The 20,810-nt window shown below is 36.1% G+C and overlaps 1 protein-coding gene across 3 annotated transcripts in view; it reads left to right on the top strand.

Annotated features, from left to right (window-relative positions):
• The first annotated feature begins 5,411 nt into the window (after positions 1 to 5,411).
• Positions 5,412 to 20,810, top strand: part of CFAP70 (cilia and flagella associated protein 70) — a 100,556-nt gene continuing 85,157 nt past the window's right edge. For 2 of the 3 annotated variants that reach the window (XM_043598029.1, XM_043598028.1), the window contains exons 1-3: positions 5,552 to 5,678; positions 7,283 to 7,385; positions 8,376 to 8,562. In XM_043598029.1, the coding sequence (XP_043453964.1) occupies positions 7,323 to 7,385; positions 8,376 to 8,562 (250 nt within the window). In that variant the 5' untranslated portion in view covers positions 5,552 to 5,678; positions 7,283 to 7,322. Of the gene's footprint in view, positions 5,679 to 7,282; positions 7,386 to 8,375; positions 8,563 to 20,810 lie in introns of all 3 variants that reach the window. The other variant, XM_043598030.1, reaches the window with a different exon arrangement.

Here is a 20,810-nt window from a genome sequence, read left to right as displayed (position 1 = left end):
CTCTGCCTTCCAAAGCCCCATAGGTCCATTGGACAGTTATAGTTGGTAGTATATCAAAACTATATTTTTAAAAAATTCAGCTCTTTTGACATAGAAGAGTAATTTGCATCTTATTTTACATAAATTGGTATTTTATATTTATAAACACTAAACTTTCCACATAGTGAATAGATGAGTATTGCCTGTAACAACTTTTTAAAAAGGGATTATATGTTTATGTGCATAAAATATATAGCCTACTTTTTTTTGTCTACTAAAATTCTCTAAAGATCTTTATTGGCCCTTGGCTTTAAAAAAAAATTATGAAATAGCTTCTCGGCCTTTTAGCTAAGATCAAGTGTAAAAAAAAAAATTATGACTTTAAGAATTAGTTGTAATTTAATCATGATTCAAGAAAGTGAAGCTTCACATGTAGGAGGTGTTCAGTTAATGAGTGAATGAAGCTTAAAGCATCACTGGGAAAATTGAGTGCTAGCTCTTTGGAGAAGTGTTCAGGAGCTCAGTTAGTGGTATATGAGGATGATTGCAACACCCATTGGTTTACCCCCAGTACTGAGCAATTACTTATTGAGTATATTGAGCATTATAATGGGTAGCCAGGAGAAATATGAAGGAAGGAAATTTATAATATACTGGGGGTTCTAAATAAAAAGACACCAAAAAAAAGTGGCAAATGTTAGATTATAAATTCTGCCGAGAGGAGAACCGTAGTTCTTTGTGTGAAGCTCCCTGGCACAAAGCAGAAATTTAATAGATTTTACGAATGATTGTACTAAGAACTGAGGAGAAGAATAGTAAATATGAATTATAATTCAATGAACAGTTTTGTGTAAATACCAAGGGGCATATAAGTTGGCATAAGATACAACCTTACTCTTAGATAGACCTATGTAAGATACATGGGTAGAAGGACAATGGGTTAAGATGGATGTTAATTATTTTTTTTAAAAAAAGTATCATTGAGGGTTGCCTGGGTGGCTCAGTTGGTTAAACGTCTGACTCTTGATTTCGACTCAGGCCATGATCTCACGGTTTGTGGGATCGAGCCCCACATGGAGCTCTGCGCTGATAGTGAGGAGCCTGCTTGGGATTCTCTCTCACCACCTCTCCCCTACTTGCACTATCTCCCTCTCAAAAATATATAAACATATATTTTAAAAGTATCACTGAAAAAGTTCAGTTTGGATGTAGGTTTTAAAAAAGTAACAGTGATGAGATTTGGTAAAGATGAGAAATGGGGGTAAGGTATTAAGGAAAGAAAAGATATCAATAAAATATATTTTTTAAACCTTTTGAAAATTAGATATAATTCATATACCATTCACCTTTTTAAAGTGTACAACTCGGTGGTTTTTAGCATATTCACAAATCTGTGCAATCATCACCATAATCAATTTTGAACATTCTTATCACCCAAAAAGAAACTTTGTACCTATCAGTAGTCACTCCTCATTCCCCCTCCTCCTGTCCAGCCCGTGGCAATCACTAATCTACTTTGTCTTTCTATGGACTTGCCAATTTTGGACTTTTCATATGAATGGAATCATTAAATATGTGACCCTTTGTGTCTGGCTTCTTTCAGTTAGCATACTGTTTTTTCAGGTCCATCTGTGTTGTGGTATGAATCAGTCTTCACTCTGTTTTAAGGCTAAATAATCCACTGTAACAAGGACACACATTTTTTTTTTGTCCATTCATCAACAGATGGACATTTGGGTTGTTTTTACCTTTTAACTATTATGAATAATGTTGCTGTGAACATTTATGTACAAGTTTTTATGTGGACATGTTTTCGGTTCTCTTGGCCATGGAACTAGGAGTGGAATTGCTGAATGATATACTATCTTTATATTTAGCTTTCTGAGGATCTGCCAGACTGTTTTCCAACAGCTGCACCATTTTACAATCCTACCAGCAGTGATCCCAGTTTCAAAATTTTATTTTATTTTATTTTATTTTTTTTTTTTTTTTACTAAATTTCTCTTCATCCTCACCAACACTATCATTATCTGTCTCTTTGATTATAGCCAAGTGGATGTGAAATGACCTCTCATTGTGGCTTTGATTTGTATTTCCCTTTCTTGTGCTAATTGGCCATTTGCATATCTTCTTTGGAAAAATGTTTTCTAATACTTTTTCCATTTTAAAATTGGGTTATTTGTCTCTTTATTGTTGTAAGGGTTATTTATATATTCTGTGTAGTAGACCCTTATCAGATATTATTTTGTATGCTTCTATGTGTTTTTATGAAGTCAGTTTAGGTTCAGCCATAAGAGGAGACACAAGAGAGGCTCAAGAACATTATTATATTCAAACTTTCTAGAGACCAGAGGCATTGCACACACAGGGCCATATGGGAAAGACACCAGGGTGGTCAGGAGGAGGGCCAGGGGGGAATGCTTAGGCCATGACCTTTTTTGGGGTTTCTAAGGGAGAAGCAAAGTTGGATAGGATAAATAATTCAGTATTGGCTAGTTTGAATAATTTTGGTAATTTTTGATTCTAATATTCTAATGTTTTTAGCTTTTACATTTAGGTCTTAGTTCATTTTTATAAATGGTGTGAAGGTGTTCAACTTATTTGTTTCGCATTTTGATATATGGTTGTCCCACCATCGTTTGTTGGAAAGACTGTTCTTTTCCCACTGAATTGTCATGGCACTCTTTATTTCCGAACTCTCAACTGTATTCCATTTGTCTATATGTTTATCCTTATGCCTTGATTAAGCTACACTTAATACTTGATAAATGTAGTTTTGTAATAAGTTATAAATTGGGAAGTGTGAGTCTTCCAACTATGTTCTTTTTCAACATTGCGTTTGCTATTCTGGCTCTCTTGCATTTTCATACGAATTTTATTTTATTTTTTAATTTTTTTTAATGTTTGTTTATTTTTGAGAGACAGAGACAGTGTAAGCAGGGGAGGGGCAGAGAGAGAGGGAGATACAGAATCTGAAGCAGGCTTCAGGCTCTGAGCTATCAGCACAGAGCCCGACGCAGGGCTCGAACCCACAAATTGTGAGATCATGACCTGAGCTGAAGTCGGACGCTCAACCAACTGAGCCACCCAGGCACCCCTTCATATGAATATTAGAATCAGCTTGTCCATTTCTGCAAAATATCCATCAGGGATGTTGACAGTGATTACTTTGACTTTCTAAATCAATTTGAGGATGAGCAGTACATTTGATTGTATTAATAAATGTTGTCAGAAATAAATTGACTGGAAATAACAGATTAGCTAATTAGAAACAATTTTTTTGGAGTAATGTGAAAGGAGTTTGTTGGGATAGTGAGTCATTTAGTGGAGGTTTCTGAAACCCAAACTAAAGTTTGAATTTTATTAGATGATAGAACTTTTTTTGTCCCCCAAATTGGTTTGTATATGTAGATGACTTAATTCTGATTCTCGGTACTGTTGTATTTTCTGTGGCACTAAAAAGGGCCTTTTCCTTGTTTTCTTGCAAAGTTGATGTTTTAAATCTGTCAAAAAACATTTGAATGCCTTTCCTTGTAAGGATTACATGAAATTCAGAGTGGTCACTGCTATGCATTCCAGGAGAATAAAAGAACTATATAACACAAGGTTTTACCATCAGGCATTCCACAGTCTAATGATAAAGGGTTAATTATGTTTAAGGAAGTGACACCTGTTACTTATCCTTTCTTGCCTTGGCATCATGAGTGATCTAGAACAGTTCCCTAACAAAGACTTGGCCATAACCCTTGCTTATTATGTAAAAAAGTATTTCGTGGGCAAGGTAGGATGGCTCTCTCAGTACTAATTGACTCAGAGCCCTCACCTGGGAAAAAATCCAGAGAGAAATTACTCAGTAGTTCCATAGGTCTATTTGTTTTAATTACTAATAACACTGCAACATTTAAAAGATTTTTTTCTTAATTTTTATAATTTTAATATGTTTATAACAAATAAAATTTATTTTTAAAATTTGGCTGTGGTAGTTTTGTATCCTAAGACATTTCCAATGGGAGTAGTATGTGTGTGTGTGTATAGTTTAATAATTTTTGAAATAATTTTAAATGTACAGAAAAGTTGCCAAAACAGAGCAAAGAATTTCCACATCTCTTTCACCCAGATTCTCATATAGTTAACACCTTATTGCTTCATTGATCACTTTGTTTACATGTATATGTGCATATGCATATATTCCTTACTATTAGTCCTTTTCTGGACATTTTGAGGGTGGACAAAGCAAACTACAGACTTGATGTTCCAACACTCCTAAATACCCTGTTGTGTATTTTCCTCTAAATAGTGTCCTATATAAAAGCAAACAAACTTCCATATCAGGGAATCAGTTTTGGTACACTACCATCCAATCCATTAAGCCCATTCAAATTTTGCCCACTGTCACAACAATATCTCTTTTCTGGTCCAAAATACTATACAGGAATACATATTGCATGTAGCTGGCATATATCTTCAGACTCCTTTGGAACAGTTCCCAGTCTTTCATGTCTTTGACAGTTTTAAAGAGTACAGCACGTACTTTCAAGAGGGTGGCCTAAAACCTGAGTCTCTCTGATGGCAGGAATAGCACAAAATGATGCTTTCTTTTTCCCAGTGAGTCTCATCAGGAGGCATGCAATGTAGACTCCTCCCAATCCTGGTGATGTTAACCTCAACCACATGATATTGTTGGTTTCATTTCACAATTTCCCCTTTGTAATTGATTGGTATTCCAAAATCATGCCAATATTCTCTTCTCATCAAACCTCCTCTCACCAACTTTAGCATCCACTTATATAGTGTGTGCCAAATGGTAATTCTCTGTTTCCATCATTTCCTCTTTCTTATTGGGTTGGCATTCTTTTAGGAGCTCTCTCCATTTATTTATATTCATGTGAACTTGTGTATCCCTATTTTACTCAATGGACTGTAATCATTATTATCATTGTTTATTTTGGCGCCCAAATTTAACCAGTGGGAGCCCCTTCAAAATGCCTCTTAATATTGCAACATTTGAAAGTATGTATGTTGCTAAGACCCATCCACGTGTAGTTGCAGTTAATTCATTTAGACTGCTTTGTAATATGCTATTTTGTGACTATATAATCAATTTGGTCATCCACTCATCCACTGAAGGGCACTTGGGTTGTTTCCACGTTTTTGCTGTTTTACTATTCCAAAACTCTTGGTGTTTTCAAATATATTAAAACTTTGGATTAGTATTATATACTTAGTCTATTTATTGTATAAGTATTGAGCACCAGAAGTAGGACTGTTTTGCACTCTCACCAACAGTGTGTGAGAGGCTCACTTTTAAAATAACTCATCTGCATTTTTCATGGAGAAAGATTTAAATGACCGGTTTTCAAAGCCGTGTAATAAAGTCTTTTATTTTATCTTTAAGTAAATTTCCTCTTGGTTTTCCAACTATTTATGTATGGATATTGAAAGGAAAAGGTCGAGAAAACAAAATCCAAAGTTAGAAAACGTTGCAGTTAAGTTAAAGCAAAGTTGCAACCGCGAACATGGCAACAGAAACTGCCGCTCAAGCGCCTAGTTCCTGGAGCGCAGGCGCAGACAGCTGTTTCCCCCACAGAAACCATTATCGCGAGTCTTAGGGATAAACTTGTAAAGAATGCCAGAACTAAGTTCTCGCGAGAGGTAGTTAGTTACTATAGTTGCGGGTAACGCAATTGTGGCTGCCTCAGGTAAGACGGCTATAATTCCTCCGAAACCCTCTGCCCTCCGATCTCTCCTTCGTGGACCTGCGATCACACCCCGTTACAGCTTCTCTTCAGCTACAGCCAGAGTGAAACGCTGGGACCGCATCCCAACGCAGTGTACTCGGGTACAGACTTAAATGCCACCGACCCTGCTAGGCGCAGGAGCTACCGCTAACCCCGGACCTCCCACCTGAATCCAGACTTAGACCCCTTTCTGGCTCTGCGCCGAGGTCTCCGGCAGTAAGCGGGCGCTAAGCCTGTGTCCCCAGACCACACCCCTTCACATGGTTTCCTTCATCAAACCTTTTCTGATTTGACTGTTACCTTACATTTTCTTAGGAGCGATATGACAAGAAGTGCAGGTCTGCTGGGGGCAACAGGAGCGCCCCTGCCCGACCCCCCACTGACTGCCCTGACCATCACTTGTAACTAGCCAGATTTCTTGCATTCATTATTCAGTAAATACGCCGCTAAGACAAGGCATAGTGCCGGGCACTCAGAGACTGAATACGAGACAGATTCCTTGTATGTAAGAGAGTATTTGAGCATTCAGGAAAAGCAGTGCGTATTAATAATACCACTTGTGCGGTGCTTCATAGGTTAAGCAGTTTTAGTGGATATTCACAACAAATGTGAAACATCAGAAGTTAAATTATATATTTTACAGAAGGTGAAACTGAGGCTCAGAGAAATTAGGCTTTTGTCCAAGATCAGGCTAGTGAAGGTCTAATTCCCGTGATACTATTGAAAAGGAAAGAAGAAAACTGATGTAAAATGTCATTTTCAAATGTGAACTTGATAAGAAAATTGTCAGGGTCACTTAGGCTGTGATTGAGCCTGAAGACATGGTGTTAAACAAGTGATCTGTTTTAGATGACTAAAGGTTGAGGGAGTAGCTGAGAAGAGGCAGAATAATTATATAGCCTGGGGACACTAGATAGCTCCTTTTTTGTACCACCACTCCTAGACACAGCATAGTATGCCCTCAGTAAACATTTGAATTGCCTTAAGTTCCACTTTGAATTGAGTCAGAAAATCTTTCTTAAACATATCCAATTAATTTTTGAAATTGTGTCCTTAATGTTGTAAAATAATTTAAAAATATCATTGACTAAATAAGACGTATGTCAGGACTTTTGCTAATGGACTAGCCATTATTCCATATGGCTGTTTCCTTCCTGTGCTCAAAGTATAGTTTTGTAAAAGTGAGAGATTAAGGAACCATTGAGGGGAACTTTGCACATCAAAAAAAAAAAAAAAAAAAAAGTCTACCAAAGAACACTATGGAAGATGTGGGGGGCAGCGGGGAGTAAGGGAGATGGCACTCCTACCCTCTATGTCTTGTGATGATTTGTGCTTATGGGTTAGTTACACATATAAGGATCATTTTAGTGCTAACTGATGTAATCCTCCTTGTGAACAACTCTGTAAAATACTGCCTGTCTAGCTGCAAAGGTTGAAAAGGGCACAAAACATTGATGGTTCTATGGCATTTTCCTAGGTTATCCCCTAGTATTGGTTATGATATAATATGGGTACTTCTACAGCTATGGTACTGGAGGGGAAAGGTGGATTCATTATATTTACAGAGACCAGAGAAGACCAGAGGGACTTTGCCCAGGTGCTGATATGGAGCAGGTGTCATCAACAGGCAGACCTGTGCAGATCACTGTGACAGATGGATATGACTTGGTAATGTTATCTTTGGAAATCTGAGAAGGCCTTAGTTTATTCATTCTTCTTGAAAGTACATTTGTCTTTGAGTTCAGGTTTCCCTGTCAAACATCTACCTGCAGGTTGGGGGAAGATGTATTGGAAACAGCAGCAGGAGAAATGCTTTTGCACCCTCCTATAACACCTGACCTGCTGGTCTTACTTAACATTGCACTGGTACTACTTTCTCAGTTTTCCTTTTTGTTCGACTATATAATCAGCAGGTCAAATCACTATGTGTGTGAAATACCTGGCAACTTGAATACTAAATTTGACCGGTGACACAAGAAGTGATTTTTGTTTTCATAGACCACAGGTCTTTTCTCCTGAAAAATATCTGAATTCTTCCAGAGTTTCTCTTGTGATTAATTTCATTTGATGAATTTAAATAAAAACTACAATATGAGTTAACTATAAAAATTACAAAATAATGAAATGGCAGATATTCATTCACTATTATGAAGTCAAAAGCTCATTGCAAAACAGGATGTAATGAATGATATTTTGCTTTGTTTTAAAAGATGTATAAAAGATGTGTGTATAAATGTGTGTACATATTTGTATATATATTTACATACATACATGCATATATATTCACTGGAAAGCACTAAAAAATATATTCTAAAATGTTAATAGTGTTTACATATTAGAGTGAAATTACAGGTGATTTGTTTTCCATGTGCTTTTCTCACTTTTTCAAATGTTTCACAATATACTTTTATAATCATGTAAACACAAGAAAAGTTATTTTTAAAACTCCAACATAATGGCATTTAAATAGAATGTTGCAGTTAGTTACAACTAGACTTTTTAAATGACTTTCTACCTACCTAACCTTTTTGTATATGTGGTATAGTTTGTTAGGAAAACACGGAAAATGCTATTTAGGTCAAGTCAAAATGAGTTTCCAGATGTATAGGAAAATTCTCTATTTGAGTAAAATTGTAAAGTGTATCCTTCTGTTAACAGAAAGGTTTTAAAGGAGATACTCCAGTTACTTTTATTCGTGCAGAATTCAGTCAAGTGGTTCTGGGAGACTCTGCAAAAGTTACGGTTTCTCCAGAAGGAACTGCAAAATACAACTTCACTAGCAGCTTTGAGTTCAATCCTGAAGGAGGAATTACTTTGGATGACCTCGCCCACAAACCTGTGTTCTGTAAGTCCTGTGGTACTAAAAATGTTAATTATGTGAGTATGTTATAAGGAGATTCCGAGGTATGTAGTAGTTGTTTTGGGGGAAAATGAACACACCTTATCTTCTTAACCTAGGAATAATGTGGTGTACTTTGAAACCTAGCTGCTTTTGGCAGCAATCTCCATGGCCTGCTAATTCTAATCAATTTGTATCAAAGACCTTTTGACATTTGGCTGAACTTTGCAGCCCTTGCCTCCGGAGTTGGGTTGAGAGCTTTTCCTAAATATTCCTATATTTAGGGTTGACAGATTTAGGAAAAAAAAAAAAAAAAACCCTGAAAAACAAAATTTGGGACATACTTACATTAAAAAATTATCCATTGGTTATCTGAAATTCAAATTTAATTGGGCGGCTTGTGGGGCACCTGGACAGCTCAATGGGTTAAGCGTCCAACTCTTGATTTCAGCACAGGCCATGATCTCATGGTTCGTGATATTGAGCCCCATGTTGGGCTTCATGCTGACAGCAAGAAGCCTAATTGGGATTCTCTCTCCCTCTCTCTCTGTCACTCCCCCACTGTGCATGAGCTCTCTCTCAAATAAATAAACTTAAAAAAAAATAATTGGGGATCTTGTATTTTACCTGGCAATCTTGTCTGTACTTCTGTATACAGTACTTCTGTACACTTTTTTTGAAATTCAGGTTTGTATCTTATTTATTTCAGAATTTCTAGCTCCTAGACATAAAAGGACATAACTGGGCTCAAAAAGTGTTTGTTGAATGAATTAATGAATATATGATTTCTGTATCCACATTTTTACAGGTTCTGAGTACACAATATTATCTCTGACTGCTTTGTACTTATGTCTGTATACTAGTCTTATGGCTTTTAAAAAAAAATTTTTTTTTTAACATTTATTTATTTTTTGAGAGACAGAGAGAAACAGAGCACGAGCAGGGGAGGGGCAGAGAGAGACGCAGACACAGGATCCAAAGCAGGCTCCAGGCTCTGAGCTGTCAGCACAGAGCCTGATGTGGGACTCGAACCCATGAACTGTGAGATCATGACCTGAGCCGAAGTTGGTCACTTAACCGACTGAGCCACCCAGGTGCCCCTTGGCTTTTTTTTTTTTTTTTTTTTTTTTACCTGTACTCTTAATTTTTGTTTAGTTATTTTTTTAATGGCAACATCTCCTATGGTTCCTGCCAAAACCACAGATTCCAAGATCTCAGACCTAGGGAAGGAAGACCTGGGAATCATACAGTACTCTAGAACGTTGCTTTCTAAATCTTTTTTTTTTTTTTTTTTTTTTTTTTTTTTTCCCATAAGAGTCACCTGAGGCTCTGGAAGAAAATAGTTTTCAGAGTCCCACCCTAGAACACTAAATTCATGATTGCCAGGAGAGGAGCCTAGGAAGCTGCATGTAGGAACAAAAGCCTCAGGTGACTCCTGGGAAGCATTGCTCCAGAAAAGTGATTCCTAGCTCTTGCCTAACCCATGGAGGCATCCATCTGATCCACACTCTCTGACCACTTTCTTCTACTTCTTTCTTCTTTGCTCGGTGCTTCTCTGTTAATCCCAACCTCAAATAAGAGGAGTGTCAAGTCTCCTAACTGCCTCCCTCCTTGTCATGTTAAATGGGAAAAGCAAAACTGGAACATTGTTTTAAATGTGTCACTGAACTCATGAGAAAGAAAGGGCAAGCCCTTTGTTCTAGAAGCAAAGCAGGAACTGAACCTGGAACTCTTGAACAGCTGCTATTGGTGTGTGGTGGTGGTGGGGGAGAGGGCAGTACTGCAAAATCTAGGGGCTTGGGTTTTAATGCTCTTAGAGAAACAAAGACCTTGGGTTGCGGTAGTTGGGAGTTGAGACTGAGACGATCCCCTTTACCACAGCCTAGACTCTCAAAAAGAAAAAAGTCCATTCCCCATCATATGTTGGAGATTCTGTGTCACCCTCTCTCTCTCTGCCCCTCCCCGACTTGTGCTCTGTCTCTATCTCTCAAAAATAAATAAACATTAAAAAAAAAAAAAGATATGAACAGAGCCTCAGAGGCTTGTGGGACTATGACAAAGATCTAACAGTGTCATCAGAGTCTCAGAAGGAGAGGAGAAAGAGGATGGGGCTGAAAAAGTATTCAAAGAAGTAAAACTTGAAAATTCCCGAAATTTGTGAGAGACATAAACCTACACATTCAAGAAGCTAATCAAACTCCCAGTAGGATAAAACCAAAGAAATCCATATTAAGAAACATAATTAAACCGGTCTGAAAACTAAAGACACAGAACAAAATCTGAAACCAGGGGAAAACAATTAGAATGACATCAATTTATCATCAGAAACCATGGAGGCCCCAAAGGAATGGCATAATATTTTTAAAGTGATAAAAGAATTGTCACCCAGAATCCAATACCCAGAGAAAAGATATGAAGGGGAAATCAAGACCTCAGATGAAAGATGACTGAAGGAAGTTCTCTAAAGAGAACTGAAAGTGATAAAAGAAAGAACCTAGGAACACCAGGAAGGAAGAAATAATATGGTAAGCAAATATTTGGATAAATAAAGTAAGCTTTCCTTCTCTTTGAGTTTTTTAAATTGTGTTTGACACTTGAAACAAAGTATAACACTGATGCAGTTCTAAAGGTATATTGAGAAAATATTTTAGGCAGTTTTAAACAGGGAAGGCAAAGGGACAGAAAGGGAGATAAGATTTCTATACTTCACTCAAACGAATATAATGATGATATCAGTAAGAAGTAATGTATGTATAATGTATTGCCTAGAGCAATCACTAAAAAAATCTATACAAATAGATACACTTAAATGTATTATACATAAAATGGAATTCTAAAGAATGTTCATGCAATCTATAGGAAAGCAGAAAAAAGAAAACAAATGAAAAAGAGAGGACAGGCAACCCCTAGGAGACTTAAGCCCTAATATATTAATAATACATTAAACATATCAAGAGACAGATTGCAGAGTGGATTTAAAAAAAACATGACCTAACTATATACTGTCTACAAGAAACTCAAAATATAACTATATAGTCAGATAAGATGTAAAAGGATAGAGAAAGATGTATTATGCACATATTCATCAAAAAGTGGAAGTGATTATATTAGCATCATATAAAGTGGACTTAACAAAGTAAATAACCAGAGACAGACAAGTTCATTATATGATGATAAGAGTCAACCCACCAAGAAGACCTAGCAATCCTAAATGTGTATGCACCAAACAGCAGAGCTGCAAAATATGTGACGCAAAAACTGATAAAACTGAAAGGGGGGGGCGCCTGGGTGGCTCAGTCGGTTAAGCGTCCGACTTCAGCTCAGGTCACGATCTCGCGGTCCGTGAGTTCGAGCCCCGCGTCGGGCTCTGGGCTGATGGCTCAGAGCCTGGAGCCTGCTTCCGATTCTGTGTCTCCCTCTCTCTCTGCCCCTCCCCCGTTCATGCTCTGTCTCTCTCTGTCTCATAAATAAACGTTTAAAAAAAAAAAAAACTGAAAGGGGGAGTAGACATGTTCACTCAATTATAGTTGGGGACATAAATTCCTGTCTCTCAATTTATAGAATAACAGGTAAGATAGAAAATCAACAGGTATGGGGCACCTGGGTGGCCCAGGTGGTTAAGCATCTGACTTTGGCTCAGGTCATGATCTCACAGTTCATGGGTTTGAGACCCGTGTTGGGCTCTGTGCTGACAGCTCAGAGCCTGGAGCCTGTTCAGATTCTGTGTCTCTCTCTCTTTCTCTTTGCCCCTCCCCCACTTGCAGTCTGTCTCTTTCTCCTTCAAAAATAAATAAATATTAAAAAAAAAAAGAATATCAACAGGTATATAGGAAAACTCAACAGCACCATCTGCCTACAAGATCTAATCAATATTTATTGAACACCCAACAATAGCAGAATATACATTATTTTCAAAAACCCACAGACCACATACTAAAATCATATTCTGGGTCATAAACTTAACCTCAACAAATTTAAATGAACTAAAATAATGTGTTCTGTGACAATAATAGTATCAAGCTAGAAATCAATAATACAGAACAGGAAACACTCCAAACACTTGAAAACAAAAAGACACACATTTTTTTCTTTAATGTTTTATTTATTTTTGAGAGGGAGAGAGAGAGTGTGAGCAGGGGTGGGGCAGAGAGAGAGGGAGACACAGAATCTAAAGCCGGCTCCAGGCTCTGAGCTGTCCAGAGCCCAATGTGGGGCTCGAACCCATGAACTGTGAGATCATGACCTGAGCCAAAGTCAGACGCTTAACCGACTGAGCCACCCAGGCACCCCAAGACACACTTCAAAATAATCCATGGGTCAAAGAGGAAGTCTCAAGGGACATACAAAAAAATACATTGAACTGAACGGAAATAAAAACACAAGGTAACAAAGTTTGTGGGACATAGCTAAAGCACTGCCAAGAAAATTTATCACACTAAATGCATACGTTAAAAAAGAGGAAAAGTCTCAAATCAGTAATCCTAAATGCCACCTTAAGGATTTAGGAAAAGAAGAGCAAAAATAACCCAAATCAAACAGAAGGAAGAAAATAATAAAGATAAAAGTATAAAGTAATGAAATGAAAAACAGAAACAAAAGGGAAAACAATCAGTGAAACAAGTAACATAGCTGGTTATTTGGAAACAGCAAAACTGACAAACCTCTAGTAAGACTGACCAGAGGCTGGTGGTGGGGGAAGAGAAGAGGCACCGCATATTATCAATATTAGAAATGAAATGGGATAACATCACAGATGGTACAGATATTAAAAGAATAATGGATATTATGAGCAACTCTACATACATAAAATTGACAACAAAATGGACCAGTTTTTTGAAAGACACAAACCACAATTCATCCTATAAATAAAGTTGCCCTGTAACTATCAAGGAAATTGAATTCATAATTTGAAATCTCCAGGATTTCAAAGATAGTTGAAACTCTCTCCAGATAGTTTCATTGAAGAATTCTACCAAAAGTTAAAATAATAACTAACGGTAATTCTACACAATCTTCCAGAAAATGAAAGAGGAGGAAATACTTCAATTCATCTTACGGCGCTAGTGTTACACTGATACCTAAACCAGTCAAAGACAGTACAAAAATAGAAAACTTAAGGCCAATGTTTGTCATGAATATAGACACAAAAGTCCTAACAAAATACTAGCAAATAGAATTCAGTAATACATAAAAAGAATTATACAACATCATGAAATGGGATTGATTCCAGTATTTGAAAATTAATCAATGTATTCTACTATGTTCATAGTCAAAAGAAGAAAAATCATGACAACAAAACAACAAAAGTATTTGACAAAATTTAACACCAATTCATGATAGAAACTCAGAAAAATACAAATAGAGGGAACTGCACCCTGATAAAGGCTAACATACTTAATGGTGAAAGATGGAATGCTGTACCCCTAAGGTTGAGAACAAATGAATGAGGTCTTCTCTCGCCACTCTTATAAACATAGAGCTGGAAGTTCTAGAAAGTGCAATAAAGTAAGAAAAGGAAATAAAAGGCATATAGATCTGAACAGAAGAAATAAATCTGCCCCTATTTGCAGATGACACGATTGTAGAAAATATCAAGGACTATGCAAAACTTATAGAAAGAAAAAGTGAGATCATAGGATGAAAGGTAAATGTACAAAATCAATTATACTTCTATATACTAGTGACAGATACACGGACATTGATATTAAAAATACATCATTTACAAGTGATTTTTTTAAAGAAATAGTGTATATTTAAAAAAACTTTTTTTATCACTTATGTGCTGAAAACTATCCACTGTTGAATGAAAGTTTTAAGTCTTTGTACATGGAGAGACATTCTGTATTCATGGACTGGGAGATTCAACATAGTTAAGATATCATTTCTCCCCAGATTGATACAAAGATTGAATGTAATTCTTATCAAAATCCCAGAAAGATTTTTTTGTAGATATGGACAAGACTATTCTATTTTTTTAAGATTATTTATTTATTTATCTTGGGGCAATAAAAGAGAGAGAGAGAGAGAGAGAGAGAGAGAGAGAGAAGCCCAAGCAGCCTCTTCACTGACAGTGCAGGGCTCAAACTCACAAACTGTGAGATCATGACCTGAGCCAAAGCCAAGAATTAGACACTTAACCAACTGAGCCACCCAGGTGCCCCAAGACTATTCTAAAATGTATATAGAAATGCAAATGAACTAGAAAAGCTAAAATAATTTTGGAAAGGAATAAAATGGGAAGAATCAATATGGTTAATTTCAAGATTTATTATATAGCTACATTAGTTAAAATTGTGTGGTGTTGGTGGAAGGATAGTCACATAGATCAATGGAATGGAATAGAGAAGCCAGAAATAGACCCATCCAAATGTGCCTAATGATTTTTTATAAGATTTTGTTTTTAAGTAATCTTTACATCCAATAAGAACTTTACATTCTTAATATCCAATGTGGGTCTCATACAACCCTGAGATCAAGAGTTTCACGCTCCACAGACAAAACCAGTCAGGCACCACTGCCTAATGATTTTTTATAAAAGTAAAAAATAAATTTATTGTGGGAGAGGTAGCATTTTCAACAAATGATGTTAGAGCAATTGAATATCTGCAGGCAAAAAAGAGAACTTTATACATATCTTATACAAAAATTTAGTCATATGTTATACATAATAATCTCATAACTTATACAAAAATTAACTCAAAATGGATCACAGATTTAAATGTAAAATGTGAAACTACAAAACATTAAGGAAAAAATGAGAAAATCTTCAGGAATCTAAAGTTGGGTAAAGAGCTTTCAACACAAAAAGCATAAGCCATAAAAGAAAATAAACTGACGAATTGGACTTAATCCAAATTAAAAACTCTTGCTCTATGAAAAACCCTGTTAGGAGGATGAAAAGACCAGCTACATAGTGAGAGAAAATATTTGCAAATCACAATCTGACAAAGCAATAGTATCTAAAATATATAAAAAAACTTTCAAAACTTAACTGTAAAAAATACTTCAAACAATACAGTTAGAAAATAGGCAAAAGACATGAAGAGACATTTTACCAAAGAAAATACACAGATGGCATATAAAGATATGGAAAAGTGTTCAACATCATTGGCCTTTAGAGAAGTGCAAATCAAAACCACAATGAGATAACACCACACACCTATCATTACCCACATATCAGAATGGCTAAATTAAAAATAGTGAAAACACCAAATTCCAACAAGGTTGCAAAAAACCTGGATCATTGATACATTCCTTCTGGAAATGTCAAATGTTAGAACTTCTGGTGGGAATGTCAGATGTCAGTCTAGAAAGCAGTGTGGCAATCTCTTTAAAAATAAAACACGCAAAGCACCATGTGATCCAGAAATTGCACTCCTGGGCCTTTATCCCAGAAAAATGAAGACTATATTCACTCAAAAACCACTATATAGTTTATACAGCTTTATAGACAAAAACTGGAAACAACCCAGATGTCCTTCCATGGGTTAAATAAATGTACAGCCAAACCATGAAATACTACGAACAAACTACTGGTACACGAAACAATCTCAGTGGTTCTCCAGAGAACTGTGCTGAATGATGAGGCCAATCTTAAAAGGTATATACTGCATAATTACATTTATAGAAGACTTTTGAAATGACAAAGCATAGAAATGGAGAACAGATTAGTGGTTGTCTGGTGTTAAGAAGGAGGATGGTGGAGGTGACTCTAAAAGGGTAACATGGGTTAAAAGAATAACCATGATCCTTCTGGTGATGAAATGATCTGTATCTTGACGGTAACCATGATCCTTCTGGTGATGAAATGATCTGTATCTTGATGGTATCAATGTCAATTTCCTGGTTGTGATATTTTACTGTAATTATGCAAGATGTTACCACTGGGAAAAATGAGTACAAGATAGCTTTCTTTATTATTTAGCACAATTACATGTGAATCTGAAATTATCTCAGAATAAAAAGTTTAATTTGATATATTCTATTCTTAAAAGGGAATAAGCATCTTTGGTAGTAAGAAGAGTCATGAAACTCAACACCACTGGATAAAGCATTACTGTCTGCTCAAGAGTGAAAGAAAGGACACCAATTAATGAGTCCTCTGCACAGAGCCCACAAATTAGGCTGAAACTGTGAAGGTAGCTGTGAAAACAGAAAAAAAAATTCTTTCTGGAGACCATGAGTACCCTTTGCAGTATAGTGTCTGTCATCTTCCCCTCAGATTCTTCTTGAGATTACTTCATGCAGAGAACCTCTTCTATCCAATTCATCTAGAGTTAAGCTGTATAAAAGAAAGTTTCCTCTTGCTAGTGGGAGTTTGTTAACAGTGTATAAGTCTCCTAGAAGATGAAAGAGGGCTTTGACCATTTCATTTTTGAAGCTTTGAGTGTATTAAAAAATGCACACATGCCCAAAAGGTTAAAAAATTGTTTAATTATGGTATGTGCTAAGGTCTATCTTTAATAAAATGGTTCTCTTAATGAACATAAAAAAGATTAAAGTAAATGAATTAAATACTTAAGAAGCTACTTAAATAACAGAGAACCCCAAAGAATATAAAAAGACAGAATTAAGAACAAAAATTAATAAATTGAAAAATAAGCATTAGAAAAGAGCTACAAAAAAAAAATCTGCCTGCTTATTTAAAAGACTAACAAACTAGACAAACTTCTGGCATGAGTGAGCCAAAACAAAACAAACCCAAGAATACAGTGTTAGGAAGAAAATGGGGCTTTACTACAGATAGAGTATATTTTTGAAAATTATACAAAGAATACTTTTGAAGATTCTGGGAAGACAGGAGAGTAAGAAGCACCAGGAATCTGTCTCCTCCTCAGGTCAACACTTGCACTGCCACATTTTATCTGATATAACTGCTTTGAAACTCTGGAGTCTATGGAAGGCTTGCAACTTCCAGGAGAAGATTTGGATTGCAAATTAAGATTAAGTTTGGTTAATTTCAGATCTTAACACAGTAGCAGCTACTCATCCCCCATCCCTCTAGGCTTGTGTCAGGGAGTCATGTATGTGTTCCTCTAGTAGCTTGCTGGAGCCAGGGTGAGCTAAAAGGACCATGTCCTTCAAATATAGTGGATCTGTGCTCTGTTTGCTGATTGTTGCTTCTGATCACAGAGGTGCAGATAAAGAGCCTCCTCTCTCCATTACACTGTTGTAAGGCCCTTCCTCTCTGGTTGAAGAAACTACCGGAGATTTAAAGGGCAGTATCCTTTTCCCCTCTTTCCCAGGGCACTTAAAAACAACTGTAAATAAGGGGAAAAGTTGAATGTGACCATGCATGTCCAGGGAAAGGCTCAGAAAAGACCTGAAAAGACCTTAATTTTACACCTCAGCCTGACCTTCAGCACAGAGACAGCCTACAACAATGACAAAAATAAACAAAAACAATAACAAAAAAAACCAGTATACCCTGGGAAGGGGGAGAATCTAATTTCCAGAGTTATCCCATTATTAGATTCAGATATCAATGTTCAACAACAACAACAACAACAACAAAATAAGGTGTATAAAGAAACATGAAAGTATAGCTCATTTAAATGAAAAAAAAATCACAAGAAACAACAGGGTTGGTGAGGATGTGTAGAAGAAACTCGCATGCACTGTTAGTGGGAATACATATTGGTGCAGCTACTGTGGAAAACAGTATGGAGATTCCTCAAAAAATTAAAAATAGAATTAGTATACGATCCAGTAATTCCACTATTGGGCATTTACCCAAAGAATATGAAAACACTAATTCGAAAAGGTATATGCACCCCTATGTTTATTGCAGCATTATTTATAATAGCCAAAATATGGAAGTAACCCAAGTGTCCATTGATAGATGAATGGAAAAATAAGATGTGATAAATATATACAATGGAATATTACTCAGCCATAAAAAAGAATGAAATTTTGCTATTTTCAACAACATAGATGGATCTAGAGGATATAATGCGAAGTGAAATAAGTCAGAGAAATGCAAGTACTATATGATCTCACTCATGTGGAATTTAAGAAACAAAACAAAGAAACAAAAAAAGAGACAAACCAAAAAACAGACTTTTAACCCAAACAAACTAGTGGTTACCAGAGGGAGGTGGGTGGGGTGATGGGTGAAATAGGTGAAGGGGATTAAGAGTACACTTATCATGATGAGCACTGAGTAATATATAGAATTCTTGTACCACTATATTGGTGTTTTGTTTTGTTTTGTTAAATATTTGTTCATTTGGGGTGGGGAGAGTGAGACAGAGGGAGAGGGAGAGAGAGAATCCCAAGCAGGCTCTGTGTTCACAGCAGGGCTCAATCTCATGACCCTGAAATCATGACCAGAGCCGAAATCAGGAGGCAGATGCTTAATTGACTGAGCCACCTAGGTGCCCCTGTACCACTATATTGTACATCTGACACTAATATAACACTGTACATTAATTGTACTGGAATTAAAAGTAAGTAAATAAATTTAAAAAACAAGGAACATCTCAAATCAACAATATAACTATACAACTTAAGGAACTAGAAAAAAGAACAAAATTCCAAAACTCACAGAAGAAAGGAAATAATAAAAACAAAAGGAGAGGTAAGCAAAATACAGAATAAGAAAACAATGAAAATCAGTGAAACCAAAAGTCGTTTTTAAAAAAAATCAATGAAATTCACAAACTTTTAGTTAGATGGACTAAGAAAAAAGAGAGAAGATGCATATAACTAAAGTTAGAAATTAAAATGGGGCTCTTACTACCACTGATAACAAATTAGAAATATAAGAGGGTACTATGAAAAATTTTTCACCAACAAATTAGACAATCTAGATGAAATGAAAAAATTCACAGGGATGCAAAACTACCAGACTAAATCACAAAGAAAGAAAATCTCAATAGAACTATAACTAATGAGGAGAGAGTAAATCAGTGATAAAAAAAAAAAAATCTCCCAACAAAGGAAGGTTCTGGGCCTGATGGCTTCACTGGTGAATTCCATCAAATACTTTAAGAACTAATACCAATACTACTGGAACTTCCCAAAAAAATTGAAGAGGAGGGAACATGTCCTAACTCATTCAGTGAGGCCAGCATAATCCTGACACTAAAGCCAGACAAGGTTGCTATAAGAAAACTACAAACCAATGTCTCTTATGAATATTGATGCACAAATGCTCAACAAAATACTAGCAAACCAAATTGTGCAGCATATTAAAAGGATTATACACTATGACCAAGTGGTACTTTTTCTTGGAATGCAAGATGGCTCAACATACAACTATGTCAATATAATAAATCAAATCAACAGAATGAAGAAAAAACCCACATAATCATCTCACTTGATACAGAAAAAGCATTTGACAAAATTCAAGAACTTTCATGAAATAAACACTTAGCAAAGTAGAAATAGAGCGAAACTACCTCAAAATGATAAAAGCCATATATAAAAATTTCTCAGTGAACATTATACTTAATGGTGAAAGACTGAAAGCATTTCCTCTAAGATCAAGTACAAAGCAAAGATTCCTGCTTTCACCACTTCTTTTCAAAATAATAATAAAAGTTCTAGTCAGAGCAATTAGGCAAGAAAAAAGAAATAAAAGGCATCCTAATTGGAAAGGAACAAGTAAAATGATCTCTGTTGCAGATTATATGATCATATATGTAGAAAACAAAGATCACACACACACACACATACACACACAATTGTTGGAAAAAAAGACTTTGGTAAAGCACCAGGATACAAATTCAGCATACAAACAGCAGTTGCATTTCTATATACTAACAATGAGCAACATGAAAAGTGAGTTATAAATGAATTCCATCAAAAGGAATAAAATATCTAAGAATTAACTTAACCAAGAAGTGAGGTGTCTGGGTGGCTCAGTCGGTTGAGCGACTGACTTCAGCTCAGGTCATGATCTCATGGCTTGTGAGTTCGAGCCCTGCGTCAGGCTCTGTGCTGACAGCTCGGAGCCTGGAGCCTGCTTCTGATTCTGTGTCTCCCTCTCTCTCTGCCCCTTCCCCGCTCATGCTCTGTCTCTCTCTGTCTCAGAAATACATAAACATTAAAAAAATTTTTTTGAAAAGAAAAAAGAAAAAAAAAAACTTAACCAAGAAGATGAAAGGCTTGTATAATGAAAACTACAAAACTTTGCTGAAAGAAATTAAAGATGACACAAATGAATTGAAACACATCCCATATTCAGGAAAAGTTAATATTGTTAAAATGCCAATACTACCCAAAGTGATCTACAGATTCAATTCTATCAC

This window comes from Prionailurus bengalensis, chromosome D2, assembly GCF_016509475.1.
Source record: "Prionailurus bengalensis isolate Pbe53 chromosome D2, Fcat_Pben_1.1_paternal_pri, whole genome shotgun sequence".
Taxonomy (NCBI): Eukaryota; Metazoa; Chordata; class Mammalia; order Carnivora; family Felidae; genus Prionailurus; species Prionailurus bengalensis.
Note: the sequence above shows the minus strand (reverse complement) of the source record. Positions and strands in the feature narration are given on the sequence as shown.